Source organism: Trichoplusia ni, chromosome 10 (genome assembly GCF_003590095.1).
Source record: "Trichoplusia ni isolate ovarian cell line Hi5 chromosome 10, tn1, whole genome shotgun sequence".
In the NCBI taxonomy this organism is placed as follows: domain Eukaryota; kingdom Metazoa; phylum Arthropoda; class Insecta; order Lepidoptera; family Noctuidae; genus Trichoplusia; species Trichoplusia ni.
In genome coordinates this window covers 5594018-5612098 of record NC_039487.1, presented here as the reverse complement: position 1 = coordinate 5612098, position 18081 = coordinate 5594018, and the positions used below count along the sequence as shown (strand labels likewise).

The following is an 18081-nucleotide window of genomic DNA, read 5'->3' as shown; positions in this document are numbered from 1 at the left end:
AGAAATTAAGTGTGGGTCCAAATATTAGTCATAAAAAAAATGCGGCAAACTTACATGTAACTTTTTAATACTTCGTCTGTCTTATTTATCCGGAGTTCGTGGTTTGTATCGTTTTAAATATTTAAGGATATAAAAAAAAAGATACATACTTACATTAATAATTACTTCTACACATGAACCATTGGGTTATTTTGCAATCAACTCAGTATTTGCGATTTGCTCTTTGTCACAGACTTTTAAATAAATATTACTTTTACTAAAAATCTGTCCTGATTTAAATATTTGGATTTCCCGCCATTTTTTGTTTCTGACAAATAGAACAAAGATATTGCTACAGCATATTAAAACTTGTTGGTATATACATAACAGGTTTATAGAAAAAAAAAGTATCGATTTTAAAATGTGTTCAAAATAATCATTAAAAATGTTCTAATAATAATTTGAATGTGATAAGTAATTACGATAAATTTGCAACCGACGAAGACTTTAAATAAAAAAAACAATAAGTACTTCAATCAAGTGAAAGATGCATGATGGCGACGTCAACAAACTGTTTGAGTGCTGTGATTGGCTTATCATTTGAATTTTGTCTTTGGTCTTATGTCGTTACCCAATAGGAAATTTGATATGGCAGCCTTTGCCTCTTGGACCACTATGATTTGTAGCTATGTGTCACAAAATAATTTTTACTATCCTTTAGATTATTTATAAATTTGTTGCTTATTCTCAGTTTTTTTAGATTTATTAAAAATATGTATTTTATCCTATAGATTGTAAAATGGAGAAAGTTGTATCCTTGACTCAAGTGGAAAAATACTCATTCATTATTCGAAATTAAAAAGTATATGAATTTGTCTATGGAAATACAGAACGGAATCTTGTAAAAGATTAGGCCATTTCATAAAACAAATGTATAGTAACTCGCAGAAAATATCTTCGGGACAGTTGTATTTATTTCAGCTTTGCATTTTATTTTAAATTGATTCGTGAACCGCATTGTAGGTCCATTGGAAAGGATTCATCGTCGACTCTAGCGGAAGGGTTAGCAGTCTCGGTTCTGCAATAGAAAAGATTTGCATTGAGAGGAGACGTAAGGTAAACATCGATTTTAATTTTTTTCTCCTAAAATGGAATCGTGTAATGAAAGTAAAGATTACATATTCTTATACGCAAGTGGTTGTATATTAAGTGTTTATAAAGTATTTTTAGTGTATCCTTGTACGAAATGAAAGTTTGACTTTTGCCACATATTCTTTTGAATGGCAGCTGACCGACGTACACCTAGTTACGAGAGTAGGTACATAATATGCAACGTAAACCGTGTTGTGAGCTTGTAAACGTATTATTTTCAAAAATATGACGACGATTGAGGGTTCAAAGTGGTTTCAAGACGCTTACGAAAGCAGTAGATTGAATTGTTTTTTCTTTGGTAAAATGTCAAATTGTGAACTTGTCAAAGCTGGGTTGAGTCATTGTTGCGATCCATTTATCGCCCTAACTTATTGTTGAAGACCTATTTACACTGTTTACCCGAATAAATAATTATTTATGTGTGTCCATTGACTGTGAAACATGTTTAATTTGTTATAAATTCAGTTGTTTTCATTCAGTTTGTGTGTGGAACAAACTTTTTTCGTAAAACATTGTAAGTATTCATGTCTTTTGTTCAATACCTATTATAAATGAATCACATAATCTACAACAAAAGGCTTATTGGTAACATACGTCTTTTTCAATCAAGACAAGTACAGACTAACTTTTGCCATTGTTTTACCTAAACCATTATCAGCATGAAGAGACTTTGTAGTGCTATTCTCATAAGATATCATATGTTAGTAACCCTCAAAATATCAGAAAACCCATTCACATTCAAATTTTGTAGGTAATCTGCACAAAACTCATCTGTGGTTACTTTCAATAAGTAAAATATGCTTTTTGTTGAATTTTTTTTCATTTTCTGCACTTCAACCATCAAAAGTTATCTTACAATAAAAATGCTTTTTAATTTAACAAGAAGCTATAAACTGTTATAAAGTCACCTCAAAGTCAAAATACCATAGAATTGATATTTAAAACACCATCCTGTTTTACTTAAGCTTGTTATGAGGTTCAAAAAACTGGGACAAACAATTTTACTCACAGCATATGGTTTTTTTTTTCAAATATTGTTTATTAAGTTTTAAACAAAATAAAGATCACAATGATTACTTATCTACACGGTAAAGAGGCATTGTCGTTTATGGTTTTAACTGATTTTATCAATCACTAATTATTTTTTAATTGATCAACAATAACATATTAATTAAAAAAAGAAAGTTGTTTATAGTGTGCAGGCAGGACTAAACAGATTTGATGTTAAATATCCAAAACATCAAATTTAAATGCTGGGACCTTTTTGGTATAGCTTTTTCAAATCTCGTACCATACCGGAAATCCAGAATGAAAAGTGCATGCATTATCAGGCACTTTAACAATAGTATTGTTTAAACAAATGAAACAGCTTTATCTATTTATTTTTTACTGGTGACAAAGACGAGGGATGTTTACATGGTAGTTTATTTTCATTTTTATCATTATAGTATTACAAATTCCGTCTTATCAGTTTGGGATATTTTGCCAATCCAATACCTATTTATCGAGAATCAGATAGTATATTTCATATTAATTGTTATTCTATATCAATTTAATAAGTGATCATGTAAACACAGTACACACCATTAGCATAAACCTCTTTAAACGGACAACTCAAGACATTTAAAGTTAAGGGTTAGTTTTTGTTGTTCTGTCAACATCTGCTTGAAATATTAAGAATCCATCATCATTTCTGGCTCATTACACTGATAAAGGTTTTTATAATTGCATATATGCATATTTAAGGCTAAGACAACAACTTCAATTAATAAAAAAATGACTCGCAATGACTTATTAACCAGACTATTTATTAATTTAAATTAAATGACTTTCAAAAGGTAATCTCAAATATGTGACACACATAATTGTACTTGTGTGTCACAAACAATTAATGTTTATATTATGTAAGTGGTTTCATAAATTCAATGAAACATACCTCATAGTGAAGTGCTGAAATTTTAAGCTGGTTTGTTTATATTGCATGAATATGGTTTGATATACCAACCTAATAAATGCTTAAAATCCACTATTACTTATATATAGTATATATATTTTATAAGTCATATCCATAATAACCAGACACTAATAAATAACATCAAAGATAATTGAAATAAAAAAGCTATACAAAACACTCACATGAATGATACAGAAAAAGATCAACATAAAACAGTATAGTACAACAAATTGGGGTCAGATTCAACCCTAAATTAGGTCATGGATGTGAACCCAATACAAAAAGAGGGATCAACCCTCAGTGATCACCTGTCTGGTGATCAACAGGTGATTTTTGACTGACAGCTACCAAATCTGTATAGCTATAGACACAAGTGGTATACATTTGACAGTTGTAAGTGGTAAATAGAGTTATGTTCTTTTTGTTTTTAAATGTATTGTTTAGATTTATTTTTTGTTAAGATATTCCTTTAATTGTAAATGGATTTGATTTTTTTCAATTGAATATGCGTTTGAACAACAAAAAATGCGTAATTTTTTTTTTATTAAATTTAATATGTGCTTAATAATCAATGGTTGACCTTAAAAGTTAAGTATTAAATAAAGGTTTATTTTTAATTATATTTAATTGGTGTCACCTTTAGTAATTGAGTATAGGCTACTTACACAACATGTTTGATAGTAATTATTTTATATTTGTTTGAAAATTAATAAATTAACTTATTCTGTCCATTAATATTAACACATGTTCTCGAAATGTTTATAAGCACAAGCTGTAAATAAGTTTATTTCCGAAACAAATCTGTTTTATTATGGATGATTAGTTAAAAAAACAACGGAAATAGTATACTTTAATGCAGATAATAAAATTGTCTGCCGGTATATATAATATGTAATTTTATCGTTTCTTAATTCGAGCACAAATTTATCGATATATCTCGTTCATATCAGTGACGATTTGCGATAACCAGTGTTTGCATAATATAAGAAATGTTATTGAATTTTTATAAACACAAAATTAATTGATAATGGCTTATTTAAATAGGTGACAGTTGTTTAACATATTTTTCTGCGTGTGTGTGTTTTAAATGTTAAGTTCTTTTGTTCTCACTTTCGCGATTTTAGAAATACTGCCCGTTACCCATTCGACGTGTTTCGAAGGCCATTCCAATGCAACATTAATACAGGGGATTCCAAACTAACAAGTTACCTCTTGAAATTCAGCACAACACCAAGAGTGATGGTTCTATTATGATTAATTATACTCAACTTTCTATGTGCGTAATTATCATGTGTCATCATTTCACATTATTAAATGTAGTTGTTGGATATAAGGACTTATTAACCTAAATATATGTGTATATGTAGTAACAAGATGCTTAATGATCGAACAACCTCTCGGTATGAGGAAATTACGTGATTTATTATGAATCGCTTGAGGATACATTTGATATTTAGATAATGTAATAAGTATTATAATATATTATTCCTACATCTTTGACAGTCGTTACAGATAGTCAGAAGCTGAAAAAAGTCTGACAGCCAGTCTAACCAAGGGGTATCGTGTTGCCCAGGTAACTGGGTTGAGGAGGTCAGATAGGCAGTCGCTCCTTGTAAAACACTGGTACTTAGCTGAAACCGGTTGGACTGGTAGCCGACCCCAACATAGTTGGGAAAAGGCTAGGCCGATGATGAATAAGTATTATAATATATCGTAACTTACTAAACCAATCTTGAAAAAGTTATAATTTAAATAAAAGAATATATTAAGGTTTTATGAATACGACGAAGGTTTTTTCTATTTTTAATTTGCTCTATATTAAATCGATTTAAAAATAAATTACTGTTTTCAAACAAGAGGATGGTCGTTTATACTATTGCTTCTATATTTTATTCCTTACGCAAGCAGAGAGAGTCAGTAGCGTTTCCATGGTGTTCATAAATGGACACCTTTCACTAAATAAGTTTTGTAATGCAATAACTAACAACGCATCTTATCGACGCAAGCGCACGTTTATACACATACAATCCTGCGCTTCCTAATACTGAACATTCACAAACTACTTCTAATAACAAATTAATTGCGAATTAATTACTTAAAATAATTGTATATTTCTATTCTAGTAAATATTATTGTTTTATATGGTGTGTAGGTGAATAATAATATTTAGTAACTGAGTAAAAAACGGATTGTGATGACCTCAGTATATACAATCTGCCTTTCTAATAGGGGATTGCATAATTTCATCATCAGGCGATCATTGCCCTGTTATCAACCGCTTTTAGTTTAACGAGGCATTATGCATTCCTGACGTTTGTAACACTTTTTTTTTATTTGTCTCTGATTTTGGAAAAGTTTCGGAATATTTTTAAGTAAATTACGCGAATCGGGATCAAATTTAAATAGTAAGTTAACTTTTTTGGAACGCTGGGAATCTACTAACTATTGTTTTTGTTCCATTAGGTTTTTGAGATAGTATCTATAAGGACCAACCCCTTATAGATACTATTTACTGTATTTTTTTAATATTATTCACTGTACTTTAATAATAATTATATTCAATGGTTTTGTGATCGCAATGTTTTAGGATTAGTACCTACCTTATACATATACTTCTGTCGTTTGAATGTGACATTTAAATTCATAATTTACAATATTAAACCTACCTATAACTTTTGTATTCAATTGTATTAATAGGACATAACTAAAGACATTGTTTTCCATACAGTTTTGAATTCACTTGACGTAAATATTTTATGATATTCAAACATTTATTTACACAACCCGTTGAATATTGACAAAATGACATCGGTTTTGTATGAAATCTGTATGATATCGTAATCTAGATTGTGATTATAGATTTTTTTAAGACAATCGATATTCTAAAGCACGTTTCGTTTGTATTTCGTTCTGTCTATTCTATAGTGATATATTAAGAAATTTGTTACGTTATTTGGTTTTGCTGGTGGATAAGGGATATCCTTTGGTTTTATTTTTATATATCCACTGTTTATACCTAATAGCCGAGTCATTCGGATAACTCGGTGGGTGTTTGTGGTACCTTCGTTGTATCTGAATTCCATAACACAAGTGCTTTAGCAACTTACTTTGGGTTCAGAGCAATGTATGTGATGTTGTCCGCATTAATTTAACTTACTTTACCTTAATAGAATCTTTGTAGTATTTATCTAAAAACAAACGTGTACAATCTGTAATTTCTCCATAGAGCATCGTAATATTTATGAATGGTAAATAGGTATGCTGCATTCGTGTTTTACAAAAAAAATACACTAGATATGCAACTTAAACCGGTTTATAGCATTTAGAAAAAACTTTTCGTAAACAAGACTAAACTTTCTCTTTTTAACGGTCTTGCAATTTTTTTGTTTTTAACCTATATTATGATTTAACTCTGAAGTAGGTTTTGGCATAAAATGTTCATTGAATAATAGAGAAAAAATATATTTGTTACATTTTTTTACTTTTTATTACGGTAAATAGCGTAAAGATAACGATCGTAAGATTTTATTTCTTTAGCTCTTATTAACGGTTTTTTTAAAAACTGTATTTTTTATGTGTTGGTTTAATGTTTGCCCCATTCAACACGAAATACATTTAATAAACAAACACTTTACAATGCAACTAAGCTGAGATCTGTCAAAATTAATTACATAGGCTTTAAAAAATACTTACTGAGAGCATCTCCTTATATCCTGGACATAATAGTTCTACTAGAACTTCCATCTCTTGGCCGCATCATCGCTTGTCTAAACGTAATATAATATGTATATGTAAAAAGGAATAGCTTAAATTTTAATGTACCATTATCAGAATTTTATATAAAAAAAAATGTATTCCAATATGCTCTCATTAACATAAGTCTCTCTTTCTCGTTTCACAATGTTAGATACCATTCTCCTTCGAAACGGTTTGACCGATTATAATGAATTTTTTTTAAAATATTTTGTGTTTCTGAGAATTAGCTATTTACTTTTTGTAGATCTTAATGATAAAGGTAGTCCTTATTAAAAGAGAACATATAAAATCTTTATTTACATCAGAAATTCTGTAGAAATAAATGCCAAAACACGTTGACGCCTTGACGACCTCCGTGGTCGAGTGGCGTACGCACCGGTTTCAAGGTGTCGCTAGCTCTGAGGTTCCGGGTTCGATCCCCGGTCGGGTCAATGTAAAAATTCACATTTCTACATTGTATCGGGTCTGGGTGTTTGTGGTACCTTCGTTGTATCTGAATTCCATAACACAAGTGCTTCAGCAACTTACTTTGGGTTCAGAACAATGTATGTGATGTTCTCCGCATTTATTTATTTATTAAAACAATGTTTGCCGAGTCAGTTATTAATGTAATGCTTTTGTTTCCAGGTTGCAGTAGAGGGTTTTCTAGTGTACACTGAAGCTCGCTCGTCATTAGCAGGAGGGTACAGAATCATTGGCTCTTGGGGCTAGGATGTCAGTGCTGAATCAGAGTGGAGAAGAGCAGGTTAATCCTTTAATTTTTATTTGCTTATAAGATTACTATACAGATACACTCAGTCATGTTATATTTCAAAAGTGCCTGACAAGGCCTACTTGAAATAAAAACTTTGATTGTTTCTTAGATAGTTTGTAAATGTTATCTCTGATAATAACACTACGAGCCTATGAATGATTCACTGCAAGGCAAATACGTAAATACAAATACACTAAAGTATAATTAAATGCAGTTTTAAGAAAATTATTCACAAAAAATATTAAATTTTTGCACAATAAATTAAAAAGATCGTATCTACATAATTACAATACCTTAATTATTCCATTTAGAAACTTAAATAGATCTGGATATGGATTCTAATTACACTAATTACCAAATATCATTAAATAAAATTAATAATTACTTAAAATGATTCAAAACTACTGTAATATTATAAATTATCGTTACAAATGTATGAAACAATTTAATTGCTTAAACACGTATATTTATTTAACGTCTCTTTATTGATTCCAGGTGGAATGTCCCCTGTGTATGGAACCCTTGGAGGTGGACGATCTCCACTTCTACCCGTGCACATGTGGATACCAAGTATGTCATTTTATATCTACTATCACTATTGTATACCAGACATAACCCTCATAATTTATTTCAAAAAAAAAAATAGCTGAATAGAGTTATACCTCGGTATCAAACTATTTAAAAAAAAAAGTTTAATGTTAAGATTGAAAAAGGTAAAAAAATGTTGCCAGCATCAAAAAATGATTAGTTCAATTGTAATGATTTTATGCAATTAGACCGATAAAATTCCTTTAAGGCATCTAGTAATCAGATTAAAATCTGCTATACAAAACAACATGCACATATGTACTATTTTCATTGAATAAAAAGAATATCTTAGATCAAACAACTTGTATACAGATTTTACGATACGAATTTTTGATGATAACAAATCCGCTTTTGTGACTTGTGTCACTATTACCTAAGTGCAATATCAATATGTTATATAAAACTTTAGATACCTTAATTTCCCAAAATTATCAGCTTAAGATTATTTGATATAACAATCCAACATAATTTTGCTACCATAGGCTATGCCATGTAAAATCTATTTGATTCAACAAAAAGCTCATTCAATTTACAATGGATGTTCTGAGAATTTTGCCAATTGAACTTACTGGTTTGCTTTAGAAATAATGAATGGCACATAAAACCATTCGAATATTATTTTTACTTATGCTCATTGTGGCACCATGTAACTATTTCTTTGTATCCAATCCTGTACTTATGTAGTGTGCTTGTACATAATAGTATACAGATAAGTAGTAGTTATTGCTAGTATTCTTCAATCTATGTAAATCTTTTTTAAATTTATAGTGCGTTTTATTTTTCTTAAGAAACCAATCACTTACTGACGCAGTCTTAATCAATACAAATGCCTAAATTTATTACATACGTACTCGGAACGAATGTTTGACATCACATGTTTTAAACAAGCAACAATGTCCCTATTAGTTCCGACCTGCCCCAATCTCATTATTACTAAGGAAAACCTATATTTATCGACGATACGATAATTAATACATATGTAAAAGTAACTTTCAAGAATGAAAAACAATATTAATTTATGACTTTATCAAACAAACGTCAACAGAAAAGTTTTGAAACTAGCTGTACGTTATCAATATGATAAAGAAGTTGTAAACAAAGAAGGTTTGTTATAAAGTTTTACTAGCTGGCCCGCGACTTTGTTCGGGTGGTAAGCAAGAGAGTAGGTTATGGATAAATAATTTTCAAAAAATATATATTGCGACTATAAATTGAGATAAGCAGTTTAGGAATCCAACGCGGACAAATAACGTGCCACGTAATTTATATATATTAAGATTGAAATCTTAAAGTACATGAACAATGCTGCAATTGTGTTCTTTAGATATTTTCGGCGTGACATTTGACCTTTACCAAGAAGTTGATATTCGAAGGTACTTAGTTTACTACATTTATGTTAGTCCCCGATTATCTTACTGATAAGCGAGGTGATAACGTCAAATAAACAAATATGGACGTCGTGTAAATATTCAAACACGTTTCTTATTGATTTGAGTATTTAGGCAATAACTCTGCGTTATTTATTATATTATAATTATAAAAAAGCTTGTAGTTAATCAAAGATGTGTAGTACTATGATCATAGTGTTTTATTATTAATCGAACACTTAATATCTAGACCTGCTTCCAAGTCCAGTCCCTTATGAAGAAACTTGCAATTATCTATAAACATTATTTCTACAATTGTTTAAACATAGAAAACTTGTGACGTTTCCAGATATGCCGGTTTTGCTGGAATCGAATTCGGGAAGGCGAGAACGGTTTATGTCCGGCGTGTCGGAAAGCCTACCCGGAGAACCCGGCAGACTTCACTCCGCTCAGTCAAGAGCAGGTATGCTTACCATTATTGTACCATAAAGTATGAGTAATTGTTAATCAAATATGTATGAGGAAAATCGCTCACCGCTCGTTATATCCAAAATTTAAACTTGGGACTGCATACGAACCTGCGATTTCATCTTGCATTTTCCCAGTGTGTTATTGCTATGTAATTGTAAATATTATCCCCTCGCAACGTTTTCTGCTTATTAAATAATTCAGAATGATAAAAGTCAAACCCATTTCTTTTTTGTAATCCTTTTGGTGGTCTACCGATACCTGTGTTTAAAAGGTTTATAAAGAACAGTATCCTTGATTCTAGGTAATAATTATTCAATTTTAAAGACAACCTAAGAAATGATTAGATACCTGTACTGATGGTTAAGGCTAAGAAACATTTTGATCCTAGTTCACTATAACTAGAAATACCACTGGCTTTTGTGGTTTGAATTCAAGAATTCCTACTGTACCTGTATTTAACCATAATTGAATTCCCAAACGCAGGTTGCAGCAATAAAGACGGAGAAAAAGGCGCGCGAGCAGAAGCGGCGGAACAAGACGCTGGAGTCGCGGCGCGCGCTCGCCAACGTGCGCGTCGTGCAGAACAACCTCGTGTTCGTGGTCGGCCTGCCCGTGCGGCTCGCGGACCCCGAGGTAAACACCACACGACACCAGATCGACTATACACCCTTATTTTTAAAACGCTAATGACTTCTACCCCCAACCAGGCCACGGCGTGGGTATCTGTCGAATTTCTACCGAATAAAAATATCGAAGGCCTCATATACTGCTTCATCCGGGGTTACGCGATCGCTCGTGTAAAAAATCCTATAATAACATTTCTAGTTCTAACTGAAAGCGTCCTGTGGAATATGTAATGTTTGCTGATTTTTGCAACTAGACGCTAAAATGCATGGTAAAAGTTGTTGATACAATGATAGTAAAATCTAGAATTAATTAACTTGAAATCATGCCGCATAATTGCCTTATATTGGAAAAGCAAACGATTATTTTTAGACATATTCTTTGCAGGTAGGTACTCTTTTGTGTCAAAAAGATTTATTATACTAATCAATAAATTAGCTCCCGTTTATAATTTCAGATCCTCAAACGGCAAGAGTACTTTGGCAAATATGGCAAAATTCACAAAGTAGTTATAAACCAGAGTACAACGTATGCGGGGTCACAGGTAAACATTCTCACTAACTATACATATATATATTTAAGAAAACATTAAAGCTGTATTCCTCGAATTCGTAATGGGCGGGCTGCGCGTGGTGTCCTGTATGTATCAGTGCTCCGTTTGATCGGCCAGGGCGGCTCCTCGCGACATGTTTCTGTCGAGCTACCGTCGTTGTTTCTTTCTGTTACCGACAACGGCTGTTCTGGCTTGAATTACCTTCATATTGCAAGCTCGCGTCGAATATAGGATCGTCGGCTCTATCCCAGTAAAATGTGTCATGTGTCCATAAAACTGAGACAAGAGTATTTCTTTGGACCAATTGAACTGTTTAGTCAGCTATTGACCGATGGCGTGTGTCGTCCCTCAGGGTCCGTCGGCGTCGGCGTACGTGACGTACGTGTCGCCGGCCGACGCCCTGCGCGCCATCCAGGGCGTCAACAACGTGACGCTGGACGGCCGCGTGCTCAAGGGCTCGCTCGGTACCACCAAGTACTGCGCCAACTTCATGAAGAACCAGCCCTGTCCCAAGCCAGACTGCATGTATCTGCACGAGCTAGGTAACACACCTTCATATACTATTACAACTGCGTGATCATCAAAACATTAAAAAAAAAACTCGTAGACAATAAATTTATATTGTATAATATACATAATGCCTATTTCAAGTTCAGTAATTTGACAGTAGTCACAGCCAGTTGGCATAAAGTTTTTTATCAAGGCCCATAGCTGCTGTTTCGTACATTCCGGATCCCCTCCGCACTCCCCACTCGCTCTACTGCTCCAGATACACACAATCTATCGCCGGCATCTTTTTATTATATTTCCAAACATTTTTGCTTTAGCTCTTATCATCACCAATTTTGAATTTATCTAAAATCCCCACTATTCATAACAAAGCAACTTTATTAACACTATACCCTCATATGATTGCAGGTGATCCAAAAGCATCGTTCACGAAGGAAGAGATGCACGCGGGCCTGCACCAGGTGTACGAGCGCAAGCTTCACAACCAGCTGCTGCAGGCGCAGCGGGACAAACCAGACGACAAACACAGCAATAGTTCAGGTATTACTCATACTCATTACTTGTAAATACTAGGGAAACTTAAAACAAAGCAAAAAGTAACAAGACCCATAGTGATTTGCTGAATAAGATGTAATTTGTAATAACGTCTTAATGCAATGTAGTCGTCAATGTATTTCTACAGTTGATGTCTAAAAAGTGGTAATAAAAATATATGTATTAGTAATTTGTATGACTAATAATCAAAATTTCAATGTCCTAACATTTTCTACTAACCCTAACAAGTCATATAAACAAGTTTTAATATCGGCTCTAAGCCTTCTAGGTAAGATATTGTGGTGTTTCACTATAGCTTGTTATATTAATATCAAGTTGTTTGCTAATCGCTTAACTTAATTCTATTTACAGGTAATTCTAGTACGAATGCAGAAAAAAGCAGTTCAAAAGATGGTAAGTTTAAACAAGTTTGTCAATAAAAAACATACCATATATATGTACATGAAAACTAATATTTTGTTTTGGAAATTTCAGGTAATCAATCGAACTTTATACCGACAACAGTGGTCACATCGTCACATATAAACGTAGTCAATTCTTCTAAGTGAGTACCGTTTAACACGACTGGCTTACGGGCGCATACAGCTGAGAAACAACTTCTATATGTAGCTACAATAGTCCTCGTTACCTGAATAGTCACGACCTGGTCATTTCACGCACCTTTATCACTACACTTATACTTTAAAATAGACACTAGCTGTATTCGTCCTTAGGGGCTTTGTATTTGTAAGGAATAGCTAGCAACATAATCAAATTTGATCCAAATATGGTTTGTTATAGAACCCGAGACCTCTCAAATTATTTCAATGAAAAGTAGCATGTTATCATTCATGTTGATAACGATATTCTTAAAATGTATTAACTAAATATTATACGTACATGCAGTAAATGGCTAAATCATTATTGGCTATATAATAGAGTAAGAAAAAACTGCAATTCATTATCACTTTTGTACTGTGAATCTCTATTTATGCATAAAGATTTAATAAAAGTCAAATTGATAGCACTAATGAAGTAAAACATTGTAAAATGTAATTAAACATTCATTTTTATAAGAAGAGGCCTTTATTCTGCAAAGAAATAGGTTACCTATGGATAATGTAAAGAATCCTATTGATCATAATTTGATTTTTTACATTACCGACTAGAATATAAGTGACTTTTATTACACTCCATTTTTGTTAATGCCTACATAATAAAGTGATGTTAGGCTAACGAAGATGGTATACCGAATTGTCGCCTGCTATTCCATACAAAGACGTCCCTTAGCAAAACTATAGGCTTTCGAGGGCCAATTTTTACTATCACGTTTGTAACTTGCAGATCTAATAAAAAAGAATCTGTAAATGGCAACAGTGGGTCGAGTAGCAGCAGCAGCGGCGGCAGCGGCAGCGGCGGCAAGGAGGCCTGGCCCAGCCTCGGGGCCTCGCCGCCCGCCGACAGCCCCGCCCGGAAACAGCCCAGTCCCAAACCAATACACTCGCAGGGTATGTAGCACACACCGTCATATACCGTGCTTAGAAAGCAAAGGCTTCTAAAAACCTTAGAGACATAAAAATAAATGTTAATTATCTGTCAAAATTTATATAGACTTAGATTGGTACTAAGACGCGTAGAGCCGTATGCATGAACATCACTTGCCTTAGTGTTCAAAAATGTTTATATTCACTGCTATCGACTTGACTAAAGTAAAGACAGTGCAAAGGCAGTTTCGTTCTTGAATATGGCTGTTTTTGCATGGTGTGGCCTTCCTTAGTTAAAGAAGCACACAGGAAAAAATACTCTGTGTATTTCAATTTAAGTCGTACACATGTACCGCGTTTGTTAGAGGCCCAGAAATAAATAATAACTAGGTTTCTGAAGACTGGGTAACACAAAAAAATCTTAGTTGTCTGTTAAATCTCAAACTTCATTACGTTCATAAGCAACAAATTCCAGTTGTGATTAGTCAATTTGACAACAACAAATAATAACAAATCTAGTTAATTAATAAGCCTTCCAGAAACAAGAGGTAATGTTTTTATAATTATCTGATCTTCATTTTCTAGTATGCAAGAAGTGGTTTAAGATAATGTTTAAGTTAATAATGATGTCAAAAAATGTTTAGATACTATAAATGGGTGTCTGATTTATGGATAAGGGTTTCAAACAATTGGACTCATTGACAATAAATTACGGTTTTAATAGTGTGTGAATTGTTACAGTTAAGTCACAAGAAAACGGCACATCAGAATCTTCCAGTCCTACACAACAGATACATCAGGCTCAAACAAAACAGAGTAAAGACACACACACAGATAGCAAAACAAATAGAAGCAAGGAAACAAACAGCACAAACGGCCAAAGTAGCAAGAAAAGTAAAACTGACAACAAATCTAAACAAAAGTCTAGCAATAGTATTAATAATGATAATAACGATACCGAAACATTAGATACCAAACAATACAATAGCACGCAGACGACGCATACGTCAGTGTTCGAGAGCGATACACAGAGCTTCCTGTCCAACGACATCGACGAGCTGGAGTCAGACCGCCACAGCCTGCTGGAGAAGCACGACCTGCTCGACAGTCAGCACTCCCTGCTGGACAGCCAACACTCCCTGCTGGGCAGCCAACACAGCCTGCTGGGCAGCCAACACTCCCTACTGGGCAGTCAACACTCCTTGCTGGACCACGAACACCCACTGCTGGGCGCGCGCGAACCGCCGCTCAACGGGTACCTGCTGGACCGCGACACGCTCCCCTATCTAGCCAACGACACGCGACAGATTAGCCAAATATCACAAGGTCTCATGGATCAAAAGGAACTCTTACTACGGGAACGCAGCCAAAGCGAAATGCTCATGAGACAAAACGAATTAATGGCGAGGCAACACAACGTAATGGTCGAGCCTAAACACTATATGCCCTCGTCTAGTATAGGACTCGAGTCAGCTAGTGAAATATTAGGTAAGGTATCCACGATAATCACGATAAGTATGACTTGTGTTGTTACTCGCGGGGGGCTATTAACAGCTGAGATCTTTGTGCAGGTGCTAATTTTCATCCAAATCCCAATATGCTTCCACCGTTCGGTATGCGCGTAGACAATTCCATGGGCGGTAGCTCGCTGTCGGCGAGCTCGCTGGCCAACTCCATGGGCGGCGGCTACATGATGCACAGTCAACAGCTGATGCAGCAAAGTCAGCCACAGATGCAACAGACTGGCCTTGTCAATGGATTCGATATACCACAGTCGGCGGTGAGTATATACATCGTATCATTTTATTACATAAAACCACAAAAATACTAACATCTCTCTTGAATCAGTCCATAAATGTTATATTCTCAGTTTACTTAATTTCAAATATTTAAGATAGACTGAGAAGTGTCTAATAACCTAACAACAATAATAAAGTTTGTCTGTATGGTTGTACCTACCCATTTCTAGGTCATTATGTAGTATAATTGTATGAAACCCTAAGTTGAACTTGACAATTGTATGTTTCCCACCCAGAATGAGGTGAGATACCTGGCGGAGAACATGGACAAGTTCTTCACGGACTTCCACAAGGCGCAGCAGATGCGGCTGCAGCTGTCGCGCGGCGCGGCGGACGAGCGGCGCTACGTGGACCACCACCACTACCCGCAGAACATGCTCAGCGCGGAGCGTCTCGAGATGGAACACAAGCAGAGGTAGCTACACTACTTACTCACTCATCTAATTGCACAACGGCTTTACAAAAGACCTCTTCCTATATAGAGTAAACTTGGTAATCATCAACCTAGCCTTTTCCAAAGAATGTTGGGAAACTAACTAGATGCTGCTTAGTACTAGTTTTTCACAATTAAGTAGATTTGATAGTGGTAATCAATGATTTTTGGTCGACCGCAATGTATGTATGTGAGAAAATGCAATAAATAACTGTTAAAACAAACAGTTGTTGATGCAAACACATTTTTAGTGTAATTAATTAATTTTTACTAGCAAAACCAATCTCAAACGTATTGATTTGATTATTCAATATACCATCATTTCTAAATAACTGAACACTCATACCAAAGCGACTATACAAGCCCAATTTTAAGGAAGAAAAAAAATCCACCGTTCCTAAATTACTCATGAAAAATGTATGTTTCCAGAATGAACAACATACGCGGCAACGAAGGCAACGGTGGTCGGGCGGCCGGCGACGGAGACGACGACCTTGACTTCGACCCCTTCAAGGAGACGCAGAAGGCGTTCGCAGAGCTCATGGAGACAGAAATGATGCAAAACACAGTTTCTAGCGGGTAACACTACATACCCACTATTATAAAGAAATATCGAAGGCTAAAGTAGATGAAAAATAAATAATATATTTTTCACACTAATTCTCTCTGTCACAGCAACTTACTAACTAGAGTCCTGATAAACTAATATAATAATAATTTTGGTCTTGAGTAGGAACTGAACCTGCAACAGTCAGGTCGCCACCCAAGCCAATAAGGCAGTCAAATAAGATGAAGAGTTATATTTGAATAAAATAAGGAAGCCTCAATGTTATTGATTGTACACCATAGAATGACATGTAAAGTTTATTATATACAGTGTAAAAAGTGTAAACCGTGTTAACTTTTGTTTGCAGCATATTTTATAGCAATTACTATCATTGTATTTATGTTGTTACAGTGACAATATGGACCGTGTACGTCGATCCCGCCTCGCGCCGCCCGGCTTCAGTCATATGAACGCGTTCGGTGTAGCTCCCCGCCCACAACAGACACACCATCAAAGTAATTGACACTCATTTTTTATATCTTTATAACTTAGTTTAAAATGTATTGAAATGGAATGTTACAAACTGGGTTAGTGGGTATGCGATAGCTAACTATTTAGTCTGTAAAGTAATTGATTACCAGACTAGTCGGTAGTGTCAGATGAACGGGAGTATGTCGTAAGTAGTAAGATCAGTAACGGCTTCCCTGTGCTGCATCTGGAGCGCGACGACTGACGTGGTTTCGTACATTCCTTTCCAGGTTATAACTCAAATAGCGCCATGTTCTCAGACTGGACTCAGATGGACCCGGCCATCATGTCGACGTCGGTGTCGCTGGGCAAGGCGGCGGGCGCGGGCGGGCCGGCGCTGAGCCCGCAGCAGGCCGAGCTGTTCGCGCGCTTCAACCAGCTGGGCGTGGAGGGCCGGCCGGGCTGGGCGCGCCTGGGCTGGGGCGGCGTGGGCTACGCGGGCGTGTCGCTGCCGCCGGGCTTCGCGCCCGCCAAGCCCGCGCAGCGCCCCGCCGAGTGCATCGACGCCAAGTAGCCCGCGCCCGCCTTATATTTTCTATTCACTAATATTATTGTTTCTTTCCGTTGGTGAAGTGATCGAAAAATCTTTGTATTAAGAAAGAGCATATTTTAACGAGAGAAATATGATAACAAAGGAATTTGTAAAATAAATTAACCTATTTGTTTTATTTAAAGTTTGATTTATTTATTTTCGTTCGGTCTCGGCTCGCTCCCCGGTGATGACTTATCATATTTCTTAGAGTGAATTCTTTTACGTTCTTTACTGCGTTTCGCTGAGCATAATATATGTATATTCGTTATATATTATATATTTATTAGAATCATATCCCTGTTATGACAGATTATATTTTCTATATTAAAATGAAATGCCAATTACTCGCTGTTCCATTTGTACCTTATTGAGCCATTAACCATGAGAAAGATCATTAAAATTAAAGCAAAGAATTATACTTCACTCTTTTAATGACACACCTTTTTAAAACAGGCAGCATTTAGGAACAAACAAACAGGAATTGTATTTGTGAGGACAGGGTCTCACAAATTACGG

At 34.8% G+C, this 18081-nt stretch overlaps 1 protein-coding gene across 4 annotated transcripts; it reads left to right on the top strand.

Moving 5' to 3' along the window:
• The first annotated feature begins 823 nt into the window (after positions 1-823).
• LOC113498099 lies at positions 824-17983 on the top strand. Of its 4 annotated transcripts, none has more exons than XM_026878020.1 (17): positions 824-1095; positions 7469-7586; positions 8091-8165; positions 9900-10013; positions 10505-10654; positions 11103-11189; positions 11551-11740; positions 12117-12248; positions 12615-12656; positions 12738-12807; positions 13620-13750; positions 14468-15214; positions 15298-15506; positions 15762-15940; positions 16388-16537; positions 16917-17020; positions 17264-17983. In XM_026878020.1, the coding sequence occupies exons 2-17, from the start codon at positions 7554-7556 to the stop codon at positions 17545-17547; spliced, it is 2697 nt and encodes an 898-aa protein (XP_026733821.1). In that variant the 5' UTR covers positions 824-1095; positions 7469-7553; the 3' UTR covers positions 17548-17983. The 4 variants fall into 4 exon arrangements, with proteins under 4 accessions (XP_026733821.1, XP_026733819.1, XP_026733817.1 ...); XM_026878018.1 differs by having other exon boundaries at positions 13587-13750; positions 17294-17983; XM_026878016.1 differs by having other exon boundaries at positions 827-1095; positions 13587-13750.
• Positions 17984-18081: the final 98 nt, after the last annotated feature.

What these genes read in the sequence shown, in the direction of transcription:
- LOC113498099 (XM_026878016.1), top strand. Translation starts at nt 7,554, where the DNA reads ATGTCAGTGCTGAATCAGAGTGGAGAAGAGCAG. An exon ending in CATGTATCTGCACGAGCTAG is followed by an intron (nt 11,741 to 12,116) that starts GTAACACACCTT and finishes ATATGATTGCAG; the next exon opens with GTGATCCAAAAGCATCGTTC. An exon ending in GAGATGGAACACAAGCAGAG is followed by an intron (nt 15,941 to 16,387) that starts GTAGCTACACTA and finishes GTATGTTTCCAG; the next exon opens with AATGAACAACATACGCGGCA.